Genomic DNA, 21,000 nt, shown 5'->3' on the forward strand with positions numbered 1-21,000 from the left:
GTTTTCTGCTTTTGTTGCTTTATTAAACAAATGGCAAGGCATTTCAGTGATGTCATCCTGCAGCTGCTAGCTCGATCGCTGCTGCTGCTGCTGCTGCTGCTGCTGTGACAGACACGCGGGGTCAGGTTAAAGTTGAATCATTTGTTTGTTGCGCAAACACGATTTTTCTTTTAGCCAACATTGATACGAGCATTTGCCAATGCAATTGCCTGCTAATTAATTGAAAGCCATTTTATCGCTGCGCACAAAAGCCGACTGGCAATCAATTTCGCACACACCAACAACAACAACAACAACAGCAACAGCAACAGCAACAACGGCAACTGTTGCTATTATTACGTGATATTGCAACAATGGAGCAACAATAACGGCCAATATGAGCTGCAGCAGCAATCTTCAGTGGCAGCTTCTAACTGCTGTTTTGTTAGCATTTCGAACACGCCCCAAAAATAAAAAATAAAAATTGGGCACAGGCTCGCCCAGACAAAGTCCTCCAACGAAACAAAAGCTGAAACAAACAATAACACTTTTGACAACAACAACAACAAGCAAGCTCGACTAGCTGATGCCCTGCAATCTGCCAAATGTTGGCATTAATCAATGCGCATGTCTACGCCGCCCACAATTGCTTTAATCGATTTTGCCCGACTAACTGATGCCCTGTGAAAGTGTGTATCCGTCTGCTCAAATCGAATGTGCTCGACTACTTGATGTCGCCCGAAGAAAAATATTGTTTGATTTTGAGAGAGTTATTGGGAATTCAAAATTAATCTGCGTATGCTTAGATAGACAGATTGACATAGACTTGGCTATTGGTGTTCTTCAAGTTAAAACTGATTATTCTCGAAACGAACTTGATCCGTTTTTAAATCTTAAGGGCTCTAGAGGGCTCATAAGAGATATGGACTTTACTTTTGGTGCTGATAAAGAAAAAATCGATTTTTATCGGTTTCGTGAGAATACGAAACAAACTTAATCTGAATCTCCATTTGAAGTATCTGATATTTCTAGTAGTTACCCAAGTAGCAAGAAGGCGGAGAGAATGAGAGACATGGGCGTTTGGCCTATTGCTGCTGATCAGGAATATATTTACTTTATGGTGTTGCCGCTATTTCTGCCTGTTATTTAAATTTGCACACAACCATTATACCCCCATTCTAGCCACTTTCGATGAGTACAGGGTAGATCAACGCCAGACAACAGCTTGAGATTCTTTTTCGGTTTTTTTGTTTTTTATTGTATTTTTGTGATTTTTTGGCGTTTTCAGTTTCGTTTTTCGCTTTTGTTGGCCATCGCCTGCTGGCTGCGCTGCTTAGCTGTTTAGCTGTTGGCCATTTGGCCGCTGGCTTACAACAAATAAACTGCTTTTAACCTTGAGCCGTGCGCATTTAGTTTGTAAGTCACGTCTAAGTCGCCATCGCCGCTCAAAGGTTTGACAGTCGCCGATGACGGCAACGCCGACAGCGACGCCAGCTGCGCAGTCAGCGGCGACGACGGCTACGGCACATGCGCTCGTTTTGGCCACAGGCTGCGACGCGTCGCGTCGCCTCGGCTTTAGCTTCGCTTTGAATTTTTTTTTCATTTGTATTTTTTGCTGCTGTTGTTGCCATTTTTGCAAATTTTTGGCGTGCCTCGTTTTTACCCTTTTACCTTGTTCTTGTTGGCAAGTGTGTGTGTGTTTTTTGGAACTTGTAAAGCGGCTGCGCCGCTTGACCAATTTGAGTTTGAGTTTTGCACGCCACGAAAAAGGTTAAAACATGTTTTTGAAGTAGGTTTTCCAGTCGTTTCTAATGGCCTGCAACATTTAACCAACTGGGACGTTGTGAGGCAGTTCCGAGGTGTGAGCCGTCTCAGGTACGAGCTTATGTAATGCCAGCATGTCGCGTTAACCAAAACGATAATGAAATCAAATAAAATTAAACAAAAATTGAAATGCCCATTCAAGTAGCTTAACAATATAATGTCCAGTATCAGGGTTAACTTGATTTTTATCAAGTTGCATAAAATCAAGTTTTAGTATATTGATTACAAGTCTGCCCAGAATGAATTTATAGTGTATCTACGTATTGTATATGGCCAAACAAGTTAAGGTCCACTCTATTTGACACATATACATATGTATCTTGGCACATGGGAAAGTATCTGATATTTGTATTTTCAAATTTCACACATTTAGTTAAGCCAAGAAGTCAGATAAGAAATTTTGTTAAACATATCTTAACTTAAAATCTGCGCTAACAAGAATTTATTTTAATTTGCCAAAATTTCTTTTATCTCAAACGAATCTCAACATACGTAAAAATAATTTTTAAAATTTTTTAATTCCCTTAATTTTATTCAAAAAAATCACTTAAATAATTCCCAAAATATTATATAACAAAAATTGATGTAAATTAGAAAAACCTTTTGAATATTAAAGAAACTATTTTCCATTTTAAAATAAAGTCTCACTATAAAAAATAAACAGCCTCATATTGCCAAAATCCATAGTTGTTAAGCTAACAAAGGTAAAAAGATAATTATAAAAAAACTAAATGAAATCAGATGTCGGTCAATTGTTGAGTTTCAGGCACTTAAGGTAAAGTGTTTGTTGTGCCCGGCTCCTATCTTGAATGAATGCTAAAGCAGATAACAAAAATACATTTTAAAAAAAATATGCCATTACGGAAATCTGTTTTCCGCTCGCTTATCAATTGTTTTGATTAGAAAATACAATTTTAGATTTTGTGTTTTGTTAGGTTTACATTTAACTTAGCTAAACACGCGCTCTTCCATGTGTTTAATCCACATCGTTAATAGCTGTGCACACACACGTACAAAAAGTTGCCAAAAAAAAGTCACACACACACACACACAACACGCACACGCACGGACTGATAGCACATTGAAAGAGCAAGAGCGAGAAGAACAAAGAGTAATAGAGTGAGAGAAGCAATCAATTGTGCATTTGTATTGGTTTGGCTTTGCTAAAAATTTAACAAATACACATCAATAAAAAATTAAAAGAGCACAACAAATAAAGAAACGTACAGCAGCAGCAGCTACAACAACAGTAACAGCAAATAATAAAATTTAACAGCAACAAAAATTAATATAAACATTTTGATGTAGTTGTTAGTGGCCCATGCAAGCAAACATACATACATACATACATATGTATGTATGTGCATACATACATACATACATGTACACACGTATAACGCGTATATTGTTGTTGTAAGCTATTTCGGGTTTCTTTTAAGTGTATTCAGTTACACACACACGGACACACAGCCATAGCCTTTTGTGTGCATGTGTGTGAACTTTAAATTAGACGAAACACGACAGCAGCAGCAAACACAACAACAACAACAACAACATCTACAACAACAGCTGCCCATGCGAACAGACCCTAATAAATTTCGCATACTTTGCGAATTTATGCTGAGAGGCAACAACAACAACAGCAACAACAAGCAACGACAGTTGTTCGCTGCTGAGCACCAGCAGCAGCCGCAGCAGCAGCAGCCAAGCCCAAAGGCAACAACAGCAACAGCGCCGTCGCTTCGTCTAATGGCGTCGCCGCAGACGTTGACGTTGACTGCATTTGGCAGCGTTGGCGTCGCTGCCATCGCTTCGGCTGCTCATTTGGCGATTTTGTGATCTTCTTTTGCTTCGCTTAACATTCAAGGACAAGTGGCTGGAGTTGGAGCTCTGCCGCCTGTCTGCCTGCTGCGCTGTTACTGCCACCATAGCTTACGCTGCTGGATCTCATTTGTGTCTTCTGTGCATAGCCACTCTTGCTCTTCTCTCTATTTATGCCAAAGTGTTTATGAGATGAATCAAGCCTTTATTTGTGCTAACTTGGGCCAGAGCAAAGATATTTGCAATTTGATTCCAAAATTTATGCAGTATTTATCTTCAGTCATTGACTGTAAAATAAGCATGATGTAATCTCTACATAATACATACATATGTATTTCAAATGTTAACCCCCTTTTGCACTTTCTTATCAAGTAGCGCTGATTACTTAAGATTACTTAAGTTAGATATGAATGAGCATGAATGGATGACCGGAAAATACAATAAATTTATAAATATTTATTGTAGTTAGTAAAAATCGCTAGGTGCAATATCCATATACATACATATATATACATGTATGTACATATGTGCATACATATATCAGAGTCCAAAATACAGTAAAAGAAATTAAGAGCTAGCAATACACACAAATGCTTTCATGGCTAGAAAATACCCTATACGCAATTAGGCTTAGCAATAGAATTTTAATTATTTTTAATTTATTAATTTTAAAACTATTGGCTATATATACACATAAAGCCCGCTATAGGCTTCACATCATACATACATATACACATGTACCTACACTTGAGGCAAATCGAATCGTCGCTGTCACACACTACCATATTACATACATGCATGCTATATGCCCTTTATTATCATGGTAGGTTAAGGCGAAAGAAAAACAGAGCTGAAAAGTGAACAATTTTGATTTCTCCTCTGCTCATTTCTTGGCACTCTCTTTGTCTGTCTTCAATTTTTTTTTTTTTTCGTTTCGCTTACTTTTCATTCGCTCTTTCTTTGTGCGCTTAATTTTTGCATGCACGTTTCGGCGCTGACCTTGAAATTTTTTCTTTTGCTTTGCTTTTGTGTTTTGTTTGCAGCCTTTGTTGTTGCTGCTGTTGCTGCTGCTGCTGCTGATACGTTAGTCTTGTTGTTGTTTTTTATTTGTTGTTTATTTAAATTTTATATATTTTTATATTACGTTACTCCGCATGCCGAAAAGGAAGCAATATGCGCAGCGCAACAACAACATGCGAGAGTTTTATTATATAAAATAGTAAAACAACAATTGTTGCTGTTGTATTTTTAATTATTTATTGCATATATGAATGCAGTTATATTTATTTTATTTTTATTTTTGTTTTTTAATGAGTATTTTTAAAACGCACGTTAAGCATGTGGCATTTAATACGCCAAATTTGGGCTAGCAATTAATTTAATTTACTTGAAATTATTTATATTGTTCTTCAAAGTATCTCATTTTGGTGTGATTGTTATACAAAACGGGTTTAGTTTGTGTCAAGTTACTGTAAAATTACAATTTAAATAAATTAATGCAGCTTTTCAACGGAAAGAGTAAAGTTAAAAATAGATTGTTAAGAGTTAGAAATTATTAAACATTATATGGCTTAATTTATGCAACATTATTCTAAGATTGAACTCTGCCGAAGGAGAAGATTCCAAAACTTTTAAAATGTGTTTTTTGTGTCCAAAATCTTGATAATAAAACTTTATACAGTGAAGACTTTCTACGGCGGATAGCCACCTTTGGGTAACTTTTAGAAGCAATGAACTAGTGTCCGCCTAATGGAGTATGGCTTCATTAATTCATTTACCGTAGTACCTTGAAGCGATATAAATACATATGTAATGCTCTAGATATAATTTAATTAACTATCCTAAGGAAAAATTAACGCAACGTTCAGCTAGAAAAGTGTCCTTTAAAAGAGTGTTTACTGTAATAACATAAGGCCATAAACTATCCTACCTAGGAATTCGCGAATGTTTCGATATTAGAAAAGATCTCGAAAATCGCAGTAAAAGAATAATTAAAATATAAATTTTGGCATACATTTGAATTAGGCAACCAAGTAGTTGCCAGATCTGGGAATTTAATTAATTTAAATGACTTTTGATTATTTGTTTTGAGGGTTCTTTACAAAAAATATATATTTGTATATGTTCTCATCGTTGACTTTTTGCAGCTCATTAAAAATTGTCGCCAACTTTTGCACCTGTCGCATTGGTGGTGCCACCTTCAAACATTTTTACTGACAATTGCGGCCACTACACACACACACGCACACACACAAACGCACACACACACACGCACACATATACACACTGTGAATTGAAATCGAAAGTGTCAGCGAAGCTTGTTTTTGGCTGTTTTGTAAATTTGTAGACATCTTTCGCTGCCAGCGCAGTATTTAATTTAGTTTTTAATTTTCATAATGTATGTGCGCCTGTGTATGTGTGTGTGTGTGTGTGTGCGTATGAGTATTTTCATTTTTATTTATTTTTATGCATGCTTTCGCATTACTTGTGCACATTTTGTACACGCATTTTTCTGGTTATTAATTTGACCCAATTTCGCTGACAGTTGAAAAGTCGGCAAATATTGTGTGGATGGCCAACACATTTGGGCTATCTTTAACAACGCATACTGGGCGGGCCTTAAGCATGCAAAGGTGTGTATACCCTGTAGTAAAACTATGCGAAATATCCACAGATTTTGGAATGAATCAGTGCTCAGCCAAATGAATCATTTACGTTATCTTTGACTCTTTGAATCTTATGAATCGTATGAAGCCTTGAAGTTTTATCTTTATGTCCTTTGAATCTTGTAGGTTTCATCTTTGAATCTTATAAATCTTTCACGTTCCATCTTTGAATTGCCTCTTAAATATTAATTGCAATTTCGGGTTTGAACTGAGTCGATTATAAGCGCTCGAGCCTTTCAATATAGATTGTGTGAGACAAAAGCTTCGCAATTGACGTGTTGTATTTTAAGATGTTGGATACAGGGTATGTGTACTTCTAGTTCGTAACACCTACTCATCAATTGTTAGATTTCGCGCAAGCAATGCATTTAGTGTGAAATACTGTTGTAATTGAGCAACGGTTCGTCAGAGAAGAGTCATTGCAAGGCATTTGAGTAATTTGTCAAACGCGAGCCCATCCACAAAGTCAGCTTCATTATGCAAATGACAGTTTTGTGACAGTTGCTGTGACAGCACTTTCCGCATTATTAGCCAGCATTATGGTGAACAAAATGATGAAAGCGACAGCTAAAAGATGCCAATTGTGGCGGTTGCAGCATTTGGAGATAGATGCTAGATACAAAATTCGCAAGATGAAAGCACTCCAAATGCGCTGCAGATGTTAATTCTGTCAATTATGCCATGTGTCAATTGTGAGCTGTTTGTCAATTGTTGTTAAACACGGGCGGGAATGATGCGCTAATAATTTGTTTTAATTAGAGAGAAGGAGAAAGAGAAAGAGAGAGAGAGAGAAAGAGAGGGAGAGTGGTGGAGTGAAAGAGTGAAAAGGCGGCAGAGCGCAAGCCAAGCCGCACAACACTGCGTATTATTAATTTTCGCGCATTGCGCATACGCCACGTAAGCCGGCCAAAGACAGAGAGGCAAAAACCTGTGCTGCAATTTATCATTTGGCCAGAGTGCATTAGATTTGCACGTCTGCACCAATTACAAATTAAATACATCAGAAAACACAAAAGACGCCACAAAATTAACTTGTCCCAAGCGTCTAAGTGCCGGACTTGGCAGCCGACAGAGAGCACTCCTCATGCCTCTCTCCCCTGCCCCCTTCCCAGCCTGTGTCACCACAAATGCAATATTTTGCTTGACAGAACGAGTGCAGAAAGCGAAGGCGTTGCCGTTGCCGTTGCCGTTGCCGATGCTGTTGCATGCCCAGAAAGGCCGCACGTCTGCCTGTGACCCCGTCTGCCTGCTGCCACACTTCGGGCCGTAAAATGTTTTCTGTTTTTCTATTTTTCTGTAAATAATCGCATTTTCGTCAAAATGCAAAACATGTTGGCCATTTAATTGGGGTTCCGCGCTGGAGCCCACGCATTCGCACGCATAGAAAAAAATTTGTGAAAAGCTGCCTCTCATAAAGTTGCACAAATTATGTCTTATTAAGTGTGAAGCGACCGTCGCCCAGTTTCTGGCCACTTGGCTGCATTTGTCATAAGCATTTTACTTGTCGCCGCAAATTATGCCAAAAGGCAATTCCAAAATCTTGTAAAGTATAGCTATATATATATATTCACATATATATATATATATATATATTCACATATATATATATATATATATTCACATATATATATATATATATATATATATATATAGTACTTGGGCGCTGTCAGCTTGGTTGGCTTCCAGTTTCGCTTCCAGCCCGAAACATTTGCCGCTTAATTGCACCGGAAGTGCCGTCATCAAAATTTCTGTTTGTATTTGCTTTTTTTTTTTTTATTTGCAGTCTGCATATTATTATTATTATTTGTGTTTGTTTTTTATGTGCGCACATTTATTTTATTTGTTGTTAATGCCTTTTGCCCTGGCCAATTAAATGCGGCGGCTGTTGTTGTGTGTGGTCAAGAAATCAGATAAACCAATTTGAATATTACTTAAGGCCCAAAGCTTTCGCATATAAATCTTGCACGCCCATGAATCACAAGCGCAACTGCACATATATACGTGTATTTATATATACGTATGTGTGAGTGTATATAGATGCGCTCGCACATTCCGCGACAACTTTGCATAATCCTCGACGCTGTCAACTTAGCACTGCCTTTTTGTGTTGGGCTCCAGACTGGGCGTGTGTTTGGTGCCTGCTGCCTGTGTCTGGACACTTGCGGAGCTAAATTAATTGAGTCATGCCAGACGCCGCACACACACGCACGCACATAGTATATAGATATAAATATATTTATCTTTGGTTGATCCGCAACCGTGAGTCAGTCAAGCCAAAATTGCTGCGCATCGGTAAGCCAACTTACAAGCTGTAACTGCAACTGCAACTTGTGGCAGCGCGGCGAGCAAAAGCCAACCAAATTGCCAACAATGTGAAAATGTGGCAAATACGCCAGCTGGCAAATCAAAACAGCAACCGAGCAGCCGGCTTTTAGCTGGTTGTCAACACTTGAAGATGCTCAACTTCAAGTTGGTTGGCAACGGCCAAAATCGGGCGAGGATGGGGCGTTGGCAGGGGTGCAGGTGCAGTGCAGGTACGTTGCTGCTGTCAGAGAAAGTTGTTGGGGTTTGCAGCGTATTCATTTTTAAAGTTTTCTATATTTATTTTAGAATTTATCTGCATGGAATTTTGACTGCTAAACTAACCTTCAGGCACAACGAAATGTTGTGACTAAAGGAAGAAATGTTTATATGCAGCTGGATTTTATTCTTAAACCAGAAAGAAGCAAAATATATAAACAAGTTTGTGTAGATAGGAGAAGCTTGGAACGCCAATCAGAACAAACGACATATTAATAAATAAATGCAATTTGAAATCTAATTGAACAATGTTTTTATTAACATTTTGGTAAGATTTTGGGGGCCTGCAGGAACTATTAGGAACTGAATTCAAGGTTCTGCTCACAATCTCTTTTTCCTGCAAAGAATTTATTTATATTTTATTGTAGAAAATTACTTTAGTCTTAAAGTTTAGTTCATTTTTGAGACAAATCTTATAGCTACACTAAGCTGTGCTATATAAATATATATATCATTATTGGTTAAGTTTTTATTACTTTTATTTTTATTGTTTTACTTTCATTTGTGTTTTTTTTTTTATTACTAGCTACAATATTTCAGTTAAGCTGACTTAATATACATATGAATAGATGTTCTTTGGTTAAGTGCTTCGCATTTGAATCGCTCGGAAACTGGGCAAATAATCCATTAAATTAAAAAAGCGGGGTACTATCAAAACTTCAAGTCTCTAGCTCTTAAAGGTTCTGAGATACGGACAGACCAACAGACATGGATAGATCAACTCGGCTTAATGGACATGAAGATGCTTCCTTCTACCTTATAAATACATTTGCTAAAAACCCATTTACAATTTTCACCCATTATCATGTTGAAGGTATAATAATATGATTTCTGTCTATCTGAGTTAACATAGATATAAATATTAATTAACCTATATACAAAGCTCTCGATTTAGTTAAGCTCTAATTTATTTGATAGCGAATTATTAAGTTTTGAAATATTCATGCGCCAACAACAAGCAGACAATATTTGCGAATGTGCATTAAAACCTCAAACAAATTGGCCTCCACGGGTAAACGCTATAAAAATAAAAATGCACCTAACATGAAAGGAAATAAAATCTAATATATATAAACTAGAAACAACTAATAAAACAAGAAACTTTTTTTAAGGTTTTTAGTCAGCTCAATTAAGGCGCTTGTAACAACAATAAATTAGCAAACAATTTGAATTCAAGGCTAGATTCAAGCTCAAAGCTAAATTTCTTGTAAAATTTCAAAAGCAGAAATTGAAATTGAAAAAAACCAATTTCGCATGCGTTAAAAACACAACAACAACAAAGGCAACAACAAAAACAACAACATTTGTAAAATAGACCTGGCAATCTATTAGGTATTCAAATGCTTACAACTCGAACAACTTTGCGACTGTATATCATAGCGGGCGGTTGTTGTTCAACTATGGCCACGGGGTAGAGGCTTTGGGAGGGAGAGGCGGCTGTTTGGGGTAAAGGTAGGTGGTTTTGTTGGCTACAACGAACGCCCTTTACCTTGCTGACACACATTTTATGCTAAATAGCCGACGGGCAAAACAGACGGATAATGAAGTGGTTGTTGTTGTTGTTGTTGTTGTTGTTGTTGTTTTAGCTGCTGCTGGTGTCGTTGTTGTCGTTGTTGCTGTTGCTTTTATTCGTGCTGGTTATGTCAGTGGGTCTAGTGGATCTGTTGTCTTCGACCCACTAATTTGGCAATAAACTAAACGCTGTAGAGTTGTTTTTGATTTTTCTTTCTTCGTGTTTTTAACCTTCAAAATCGGCAACAACAACAACAATAGCAACAACACCCACCAAGTAAATTTACATGTAAGCTAAACAACAACAATAACAGATTGAGGCGAAGGTGTAGAGGCATATTTACATATAGCAAAATAAAGAAAAAAAACTAGGCTTTTTTTAAATTGCAAATTTTTCAACTATTTCTCTTCCAATAAATGTATCTTAGTTTCGTTTAAAATGTAAAATCTGCACTTCTATAACTACATGCTAAAGCTTAAGAAAGGATGCCACGCCGAAGACTAAATACTTTCACAAATAAGCATATAAGCTTATTTAAACATAAGCATATATAAACAAAAATGCTTTCCCAACAAGAAGCTACTTTTTAACCGATTGTTTCTAAGTATGACAGCTATATGATTTAACAGTCCGATCCAGCTGTGTCCGGCTGTCTGCAACAGATAATTGGAACTATGCAAAGTATCAAGACGATATCTTTTAAAACTGAGCACTTGAGTAGGGACTTGTCTATATCAACTCGGCTGTTGATGCTGATCAGAAATATATTTACTTTAAGGGATCGGATATATCTCCGTCTGTGCGGAACACATATCATGGCAAAATTAGAATATTCTCTACAGGGGAATACAAATATTTGCTTGTCAGAGATCCATTATAGTAGGTAGTGACTGTACTTTTACTACCAATCCTTGGCCGTCTGCAAACTCATAACACATGCCCACCAAAAGCCGTACAACTCTTTGGGCCAACAGCTAACAAAATTTGTCGAACAAATTTTCGGCCGTTTATGGTCAACTAAGCGGCACATTACAGCACTTAAGCGTCTGTTTGTTGTTGTTGCTTTTGTTGTAAAGCATTGTTAAGTAAAAAATATATTTTTTTAATTGCTTGACTGTTTGCAATTTCTGCTGCGGCAGCTGGCGCTTGCGTAGACCTTCGCGAGGGGCTGTCTCCCCGCCGGCGTTGGCGCCAGCAGCGCCAACATTGTAAGCCGAGTGAGCCAACCCCTTGCCCCTGCTCGCAAGTTGAACTCGGCCCAGCTGCGTCAACAAAAAGGTAAAGAGGTTTTTTCTTTTTTATTTTTGCGGCTTTTCGTTTAAACAAATCAGCAGAAATTATTTAAATTTTTTGTTCAATTGTTTTGGGCCAAGTTTGTTGGCGCTTGTAAGCGATTTTTAAGATGGCACAAAAAGTATTATTTACATTTATGCAAAAAGTGAACTATGAAAAAATATATATAAAAATTGTTACAGTTGTCTTTTTTATTAATTGGTATATACTCTTTTTTTTAAAGTTGGTCTAATTATTTTTATGGGCGAATAACTCAGCAGTTTTCTGTGAACAAAAGTTGTAAAACCTTTAACCCAATTAGCGCTCTGGTAAACGTTTTCCGATTATCATTATTATTTATTGGAATAAATCTATAATATTTCTGAAGAATACTTGTTAGCCACCGTACTTGCTTTTTTCTCGAATGTGAAATACTTTCTAGATTTCGAACATTTACAATAATGCGCTCAAAGCTTGAGGATTGAACCCTCGTGCAGCGGTTGGTGTCATATATATGTTAATACCCTTGTAGAAAACAAATGTCACCCCATAGAGTATATATATTCTAGATCAGTATCAACAAAATAGTTTACACAACCATGTCCGTCTGTCTGTTTCTATAGGAACGAGTCTCTCATTCATAAACGTATTGTCTTCGAACTTTTAGATGCTACTTTCTGTTGCAGGCAGTACATTATCAGAATCGGCCGGAACCCTATATCTTACAGTTTTTGTATATAATTTTCATCAAACTCATCACGAACTGTACTACTTCCACATTTCAGTTAAAAGCAAATGTCTACAAGCGTATTAAATCTTCGGCATACAAAGCAAAAATGATTAAACATATTTAAAAGACTAGAGTTGGGTAATTGGGCAATTATCTTATCAATTTATTTGAATATTTTTTATAGATTATAAAAAAAAATAATTTTTTTATACAATATTTGAGGTTTATTTTAAATAGCTATAACTAAGCAATTGTTTCAAAAATTTTACAGTTGTGTTCATTTATTAATTTTTTGTTTGTTTGGCAAACAAGTTTATTGTTTTTTTTTTCTGCCGCACAAACTGGCAGCGGAGCGAAGCGTGCAGCTTGGCTGAGTCGACAACTTCCACTTTGGTTCCCGAACTAGAAGTCGCCCCTTTGGCTCGGTTACCGGATTGCCAATTGGTCATTTGGCTGCGTTTTGGCCGCGTTGCATGCGCGTGTTCTAATGCGAAATTAATTCAGCATGTTTTTAATTCTTTTTTTATTTTCTTCTTTTTTTCTCTGTAAGTTTTGTTGGTGGCTGGCAAATAAAAATCTACAGATATAAACAAAAAAAAAAAAAAAAAAAAAACAAACAGAAACACAAATTCTAAAGCTAATTTTACTACTAGTTAGTTAGTCGCAGCTGCTGGTTGGTTGTGGCTGCAGTTAACTGGTTTTAGCTTAGCCGAATATGGCAGTTTTTTTTTGAGGTTTATGCCTTGCTATGCGCTCGATTGTCGTTAATGAACGAAGGTCAGTTTTGTGCCGGTTCACTTTTGGCTCAAAGCTCTAAAGTTAAAAAAAAAACATATTTTACGAATTTTGTATGTATTTTAATAAAGAAATACAAAAAAAAATTAGAAAAAGTAAAGATAAATATAGGTTCTTTAATAACTGACTGTAAAGTTGATTCTGAACCAGTTCTGCAAGCTGATCAAAACGGTTTTAAATGTGAACTAGTTATGAACCCTTTGTGATATTTACTTTTGAATTCGTTTCAAAAACCTTTTGTTCAGGTTATTGCGGAGCTTTTGCACTAGCTTGAATTGCAATTTCACTTCAAAATCTGGGCTTTATTTACCATTTGAAATATGACTCAAAAATGGCTAAAGATATGATGAAAAGGAATACCCTTAACATTTCATGAAGCTTATCTTAGTTCTGAAATCTATTTAAAAAGCTTGTACAATTTATTTGAAAAATTTAATTGAATATTTTCTAAGTAATTATAATTATTATTATGATTTTGTAGAGCATTTAAATGCCAATTAAATTAGTTTTACACTTAAATCTGAACAGTGTAAATTTACGTTAATTCCCTCACAAAGCATGCAACAACACAGAACCCTCTGCTGAACTGTTAAAAAAAGAACTAACGATCCGTGCACCCCACCGCCGTCCCCTTGAGATATGGATATGGGCAAGCTGAAAGCTCAGCGAACCGCCCATTTCTGTGGCGCGCCTCATGTGAAATGCAAACAGGCAATTAAATGGCGTTGCAAAAGGCGCAAAAGCTTGCAATGTGCCACAGTTGCAGTTGCAGTTTCAGTTGCAGTTGTTGTTGCACTTGCCCAGACCAAGGCGGGCGCTCTCTATCTGTATATCTCTCTGTGTGTGTGTATGTATGTATGTATGTGTGTGTGAGTGTGTGTTTGTGTGCGCTGTGCTGTGCTGCGCATGCGTCCAGTTTTTACAGTTTTATTAACTGCATTTTTATCTAGCTGCAACCAAACAACTTGCAGCAAACTGCACGAACTGGCTCTGAAACTCGGCGCATTCAGCGGAAAAAAAAAACATTGCCCAGGTTGTTATTGTTGTTGTTGTTGTTGCGGTTGCTGTTCGTATCGCACGAAATACCCTTTTGGCCAAGAATTTGCTAGCTAAAGGTACTGTTCACTAGCAGAAGGAGGAAGCTGTTGCGCGGCCTCAATGCCGCCTTGTTGCCGCACTTGCCGCACAAACCAGTTGAGCGCCAAGCGACGTCGACGTTTCTAACTGTTCACGACGTCGCGGCGGCCAGTTGGGGCAAGTGCAACTGCAATAGCCAGCCCGTTGCTGCATCTCTTGGCTTATTACTTATAGAATTTATTTGGCCAACAACAAGCCAAGCAGCAGCAAACACGACCGACTTGTAGCAAAAGAAGAAAAAATAATAAAAAAATATATAAAATAATGATAACTGCTGAATCGTAAAAAAGGTTGTGCATTTTTTATAACTACTGGCATTTGGCAATGCCCAGGAGCCAGCCAGCAGCAGCTGCGGCGGCGGCAGCGGAAATTGTTTGTCCTACAAAAATTAGAAGCTGCAAAAAAAAAGTCGATATACATATATAAACAACAGAAAACAGGAGGCAGTCGACGGCTGCTGTTTGTTATTTGTTCCCATTGCCGTGCTGTTGGCCGTGGTAATAGAGATAGCTGCGCGACGGCACGGGCTGTTCTCCTTATAGGGGCAATCAGCCATCATCGACAACTTGGCTCTAATTCAGGTTGCAGCCAGTAGCTGCCTCTGCCACTGCCGCTGTCGCTGCAGTTGCAGTTGCAGTTACCGTTGCAATTGCATATTTACCAAGGAATGTCAACTATTTCCTTTTAATAATTTGCCTCAACAGACAGGTTTCTTGTTTATTTTTTTTACGCTAAACCCATTGAAAATGGGTAAGCAGGCTCTAATGGACGTGTGCAGAGGCCCAAGATGGCATCTCCGATAGACTAAATTATATAGTTCTTGATCAACAAAGGCAGCTGAGTCGATCTACCTGTTCATCTAAATAAAATCGTTAACGAAAATTTAATAAAATTAAAAGTTTCATAATATCGATTAATATCGATTTCGAGATATCATCTTTCAAGCATAGCTCGATCATTTTTAAAGCTAGATACCCTTAATTTGGTAATTAGATGTACCTGCCACGTGTATATTTGTTTGAAAACATTTATATATCAAAGAAAGATCAAATTAGCTGAGCGCAGGGTACATTCTAGTCAGCCAATCATGCATTGTTTTCGTTAGTTTTGAGTTTTTTGATTGATGCAAGAAGCAATAAAGTTTTGCCACATCGGCAATTAATTAATTAAGCAAGCAGCTGCTTAGCCACAGCCTGTTGCACACACACACACGCACACATACTCACATATGTATGGATACACACATGAAGAGGCTGAAGTGTTGAGGTGGCAAAGAGCTGCTTGCCTCAAATCCGCGCTACCGTAACATTTAAGAGTCAATATTGAAACGTGTTGCAGTGGCAAGCAAACAGCCAGCTGAGTGCCGCAGTCCCAGATACTTGGTCAGCACGCACAACCCGCACACTCATAAGCTCTTTGGGACCTCTGGACACCTTGGTAGTTGACTTTTGGCACCGTGTGTTTGTTCTTTTGGCTAGCTGCAATTGTTTTCATAGTTTCTGGAATTTCACACGCCGATTTGTGACGTCATTTTTATCTGATTATGCTTATAAGCCGTATGCTGGTAAAAAAAAACTGATAAATATATTTAAATTTTGCTCTACAGCTGGGGGATTTTTTTGCGATTAAGGCCAGCTCTTCACAGCTCTTCGTATTTTATTGTTCAAAGCGTACTACAACCTGATTAAACTTGTTAATGCAGAAACATAAAATGAACATTGCATTTAAAATTCAGACAATAATAATATAATAAAAATAAAAATACCAAAATTATATTACTTTTTCTCTATAGCTGTCATTAGAGTTGATTTAAAATTAGTTAATTTATTTCAATTAAAAATATTAGTAAATCATTTAAATTAAGGCTGATTGTGGCTAGTTTTTAAAATATTTAAAATATTTATTATAAGAATTGTAACAATATTGTTTTACTACATATTTCTCCGATATATTTCGGTTGACCCTCGGCAACCGTCTGCAGGGCAATTGTTTTCCACATCCTCGAGCTAGCTTAATAATTTTTTAATCTTAAATCAATTTGTTTATTTACACACTGTTATCGACTGAAAGTAGTTAAGCTCACACATTATATGGAAATAGCTATTTTTACTAAACTTATTTAAATCGATCGGCCAGATTCATTTGCTGAACTATAGTCATCACGCTGAACGCAAACTTGGCCACCTGTAAATCGCATAGAAATTCGTTTAAATTTAATATTGTTAAATTTAATATTTACGTACCTTGATATTGCTGTTCAGTGAGATGAGAAAAATGCCGCCAGCAGTAAAGATAATCGGCTGTTGCACGTTGTGCATGAAAAACTTCAAAGTGGACTTATATTTGGGCTCTGCATCGATCCAATGCGATTCACCCAGAAGATTCGATAATTCGTGGCAATCATTGACCAGCAGATCGCACAGATAGCAAAAGGGAAAGGTCTCAAACAGTAGGGCCGTGACAAACAAGATCGAGGAAATAGCACGAAATAACCCAGAGAAATATAAGACATTTATCATAGTCACGCCCAGTACGACGCCAACCAGTAAAAACTGTATGAAAATGGTTTGAGATATAACTGGACGCATCAAGTTGCAGCATCTGGCGGGATGGAAGATTTTATGGCTGTCGCAATAATACCATATAAATACCGCATGCACTTACTGCACTATTAGCTTGTGATAAATAATGTTGTAGACCAGTTCATCATAGTTCTTGGCCTCTGTCTGCAATGGATCGGTGCGTAGATTACGAATATGATCCTTAAGCACATCGACATGGGCTCGAAAGTTAATTATAAACACAAGCGTGTATGTGTCTATGATGAGCACCAATATGGTCAATATGGACGACTCATATAAACGTACACAATATAACTTTTAATGGTTGCTCCAGATACGTTGAAAGTCATTTGAAGTACACTCAGAAATACGCTGGGAGTAAAATTCTCGAAATTAAAAACTAAACTTAGGCCAAGTCCAAACGGCAGATAAAGCGATTGAAATAGAAAAACAAAGCACATCCAAGCCAAGTACAGATATCGTTTAATACCCCGCTTGGGTGCTATCCAGCCCATTAATTTCATAACTCGATACAAGTAGGTGCAACTCTCACTGGAACGTATTCGAGCGCTCAAGGGAGCTGTATAAGTTAGTCTAAATATTCCGGTCATTGCAAGTGATACTGTGAGCAGAAAAAAGAAATCGTCTGCTTTTATAGCTGCCTTTTACCCCTGGGATTAAGCCAGCTGCCTTGTGCCAGCTACTAAAGGTGTCCATCAGAAGCCCGGTGCTGGCACGCGACACTTGGCCTGTAATTAGGAAAGTTTTAGACGTCAATCATTTTCGCGTCCGTGCGTACAACTATCGAAAATTATTTAGAATACATATGGTATATTCCTAATCTGCGCGTTGTGTTTAATGTAAAGTTTAAGAAGACGAACATTCAAAAGATTTTCGAAAATTCGAACTCCGATTTAAAGATCACTACCAAATTTCTATCACACATATATTCATTGGTTGTTCTTATAAAAATTGAAGATTGCTGTTGAGTTTGGGCCAGCGAACTTACACTTGCAGGTCCAAACCCTAAACAAATTACTTTTCCGCACGTTTGCAAAACAGTTTTACAAATTTGACTAGTGTTTTCCCCAATTTGGTGAATTGAACTTTTCCAACATTTTCTTTAGACTCAGCATCGCAGCTTCTTTGAGTTTTGAGTTGAACAACAAAAGTTATATATGTAGCAACGTCATGTACTTTATTTTATTTTCTGTGGTGCATTAATAATTCAATCCTAGTTGTGCTTTAAAGACTTTAAGATACATAGATTGTTTGTCCGTAAATGGATTACTCTTATACTCATATTTTTAAACTTATTTAAACCGCGCGGCCAAATCCATTTGCTGCACTATGGTCATAACGCTGAACGCAAACTTGGCCACCTGGAAGATCCAAATTTGCATATGCTATTGAACTGTTCCATCTATTTGTTAATAATTCTACAGACCTTAATATTGCTGTTCAATGAAATGGGAAAGAGGCCTCCAGCAATAAATATGATTGGCTTCTGCACGTGTTGCATAAAAATCTTTAATGTGGATTTGTATTTCTTCCCAGCATCAATCCAGTTCGATTGAGCCAATAGATTGGCCAAGTCGGCGCAATCATCGACGAGCAAGTCGCAAAGGTAACAAAAGGGAAATGTCTGAATCAAGACATTGGCAAAAAACATAACCGAGGATAAGCCTCGCAGCAGACCAGAGAAATATAAAATGTTAATCAATGTAAATCCCAGTACAATGCCGATGAGTAGAAACTGTATAAAAATTGTGAACGACATGACGGGGCGCAATAATTCACAGCACCTAAATGCAAAATGATAATAGAAAGAATATCAGTCTATAACATAAATTTGACATACTCACCGAAGGATCGACTTGTGATAGGTAATGCAACCGACGAGCTCATCATAGCTCTCAGCCTCTTTCTTGAGCGGATCGGTGCGCAGACTACGAATATGATCCTTCAGCACATCCATATGAGCCCGAAATATATATAAGAACAGTATGGTATATGTATCCATAATCAATATTATGGACGCCGTCAAAATCATGGCCGAAAACTCTAAAATTATTTGCATCCACAAAGTGTCCTTTCCGCTGCGCCAATCGAAGAATGGATTGTAGGCTAGCCAGGGTGGTTGGTTGTTTACCACACCAGCTATAACGTCGGATATCGTATAGCCCAGGTAAAGGTTGAAGTAAACCATAAATATGTAGTTCGAATCGGCAACAGCCTTGTGGATTTTTCTACGATCACTGTTGCTGTGCAGTCGCTCATCCAAGGTATCAAGAATCGATCTCGTCTCGTGCAGACGTGTTAGGTAAAAAAACATAAAAATATTCTTTAGCGAGGTCCCGAATAGGTTTGAGCACATTTGAAGCACACCCAGGAATTCGCCGGGAGTAAAGTTCTTTGAGTCTAGAATAAGGCTGAAAAGAAGGCCAAGTGGTAGACAAAATGTTGAAGAGGCAAATACGATGCACGCCCAACACTGATACAGATATCGCCTCCAGCCATGCTCAGGGGGAATCCAACCAACGAACTTCATAATCCGATACAAATAGGCACAACCCTCCCTGGAACGTATAGGAGCGGCCAAAGGAGCTGGAGTGGTTAGTTTAAATATTCCGGGCATTGCAACTGAGACTGTGCGAAAAAGCGGAACGTGGCTAGCTTATATAGACTTTAAGGATACCCTTGGTAGGAGACCAGCTGGTTAGTTCGCGCGATTAAAGGTGTCCTTCGCAAGCCGGGACTTGGAAATTGGCCTGTAATTAGGGACATCGATATGTCAATCATTTGCGACTCTTCAAGGTCAACCTTCCGTGGAGGGCATTTAGCAATGGAGACTGAATAAAAAGTAAGGAGAGTATACTGAAATTGTTACAAATCTGGTTTTTGGTCGAAAGCAAGTTGGGCATAAAAAAGCATGCAACGCTGTCATATATGTTAGTTAGATATCTAAGCTTCTAACTGCCAAAAGAGTGAATTTCGCAGCAATGAGTATGTGATTAAAAACGAAAAAGAACTAGGATATTACAAATTACCATGTTCGATTTGTCAATTACAAGACTAGCTGTATGACAGACGCCCCTATGAAGTTTGGCGTTCAAGCCCCACCCAGTAAAGTCTAAAGAATAATACTTTTTTCTGTTCTTTAAATGCAAATGAGTATATGTTCCCTTAAATAAATACCCTTAGATATCTTTAGACTCGTACATGCTGTGCTCAAATCGAGTTATTTAAATCGGTCAGCAAGATTAATTTCTTTTACTATAGTCATAACGCTGAACGCAAACTTGGCCATCTGAAAGTCGTAATTAATCATAAGATATTTTACATTAATAAATAAATCTACCCACCTTAACTTTGTTGCTCAATGAGATGGGAAAGATGCCCCCAGCAATAAATAATATATTCTGCTGCACGTTTTGCAAAAAAATCCTCAACGTTGACTTGCATCTCTTCCCAGCATCAATCCAGTTCGATTGAGACAATAGATTGGCCAAGTCTGTGCAATCATCAATGAGCGAATCGCAGAGGTAGCAAAAGGGAAAAGTTTCAACCAGGACACTTGCAAAAAATATAACCGAGGATAAGCCTCGGAATAGTCCAGAGAAATATAGGATGTTAATCAAAGTAAGTCCCAGCACAAAGCCAATCAGCAGAAACTTTATAAAAATTGTGCACGACATAACTGGACGCAATAACTCACAGCCTCTGCTTAAAAATATAGAAGATATTAATGAGAAAGAAAATGGGATATGCTCAAACTTACTGAAGAATCAACTTCTGGTAGGAGATGCAGTTCACGAGCTCGTCGTAGTTTTCAGCCTCTGTCTTAAGCGGATCGGTGCGCAGACTTTGAATGTGATTCTTAAGCACATCGAGGTGAGCTCGAAAAATATTTAGAAACATTATGGGATATGTATCGATAATAAGTATCACAGAAGCCATTAAGAAAATCGCCATGAACTCAAGGAAAGATTGCGACCACAAGCTGAGCATTCCCTTGCGCCAATCAAAGAGTGGGTTGAACATTTGCCATGGTGGCTGGCTATTTGCTACTCCGGCAACAAAATCAGATACCGTATAGCCCAGGTAAAGTTTGCCATAGAC

The 21,000-nt window shown here is 37.7% G+C and overlaps 2 protein-coding genes across 5 annotated transcripts in view; one reads left to right on the top strand and one right to left on the bottom strand.

The window, feature by feature from the left end:
- Nucleotides 1-21,000, top strand: part of LOC6632808 (sex determination protein fruitless) — an 85,093-nt gene that overhangs the window by 5,578 nt on the left and 58,515 nt on the right. The window lies entirely within an intron of this gene.
- On the bottom strand, nt 18,066-20,230 carry LOC138910863 (odorant receptor 59b-like). Its single transcript, XM_070206666.1, has 3 exons — nt 18,744-20,230; nt 18,326-18,683; nt 18,066-18,260 (listed from the first exon to the last, which is right to left on the bottom strand). Exons 1-3 carry the CDS (start codon nt 19,514-19,516, stop codon nt 18,192-18,194), a joined length of 1,200 nt encoding a protein of 399 aa, XP_070062767.1. The 5' UTR covers nt 19,517-20,230; the 3' UTR covers nt 18,066-18,191.

Source organism: Drosophila virilis, chromosome 2 (assembly GCF_030788295.1).
Source record: "Drosophila virilis strain 15010-1051.87 chromosome 2, Dvir_AGI_RSII-ME, whole genome shotgun sequence".
Taxonomy (NCBI): domain Eukaryota; kingdom Metazoa; phylum Arthropoda; class Insecta; order Diptera; family Drosophilidae; genus Drosophila; species Drosophila virilis.

Excerpts from the sequence above, each read along its gene's own strand:
- LOC138910863 (XM_070206666.1), bottom strand. The coding sequence starts at position 19,516 with ATGCCCGGAATATTTAAACTAACCACTCCAGCTCCTTTGGCCGCTCCT. Across the intron at positions 18,684-18,743 it reads TATCACAAGTCGATCCTTCG|GTGCTGTGAATTATTGCGCC; the intron begins GTGAGTATGTCA and ends TTTTGCATTTAG. Across the intron at positions 18,261-18,325 it reads CATTGAACAGCAATATTAAG|GTGGCCAAGTTTGCGTTCAG; the intron begins GTCTGTAGAATT and ends TGGATCTTCCAG.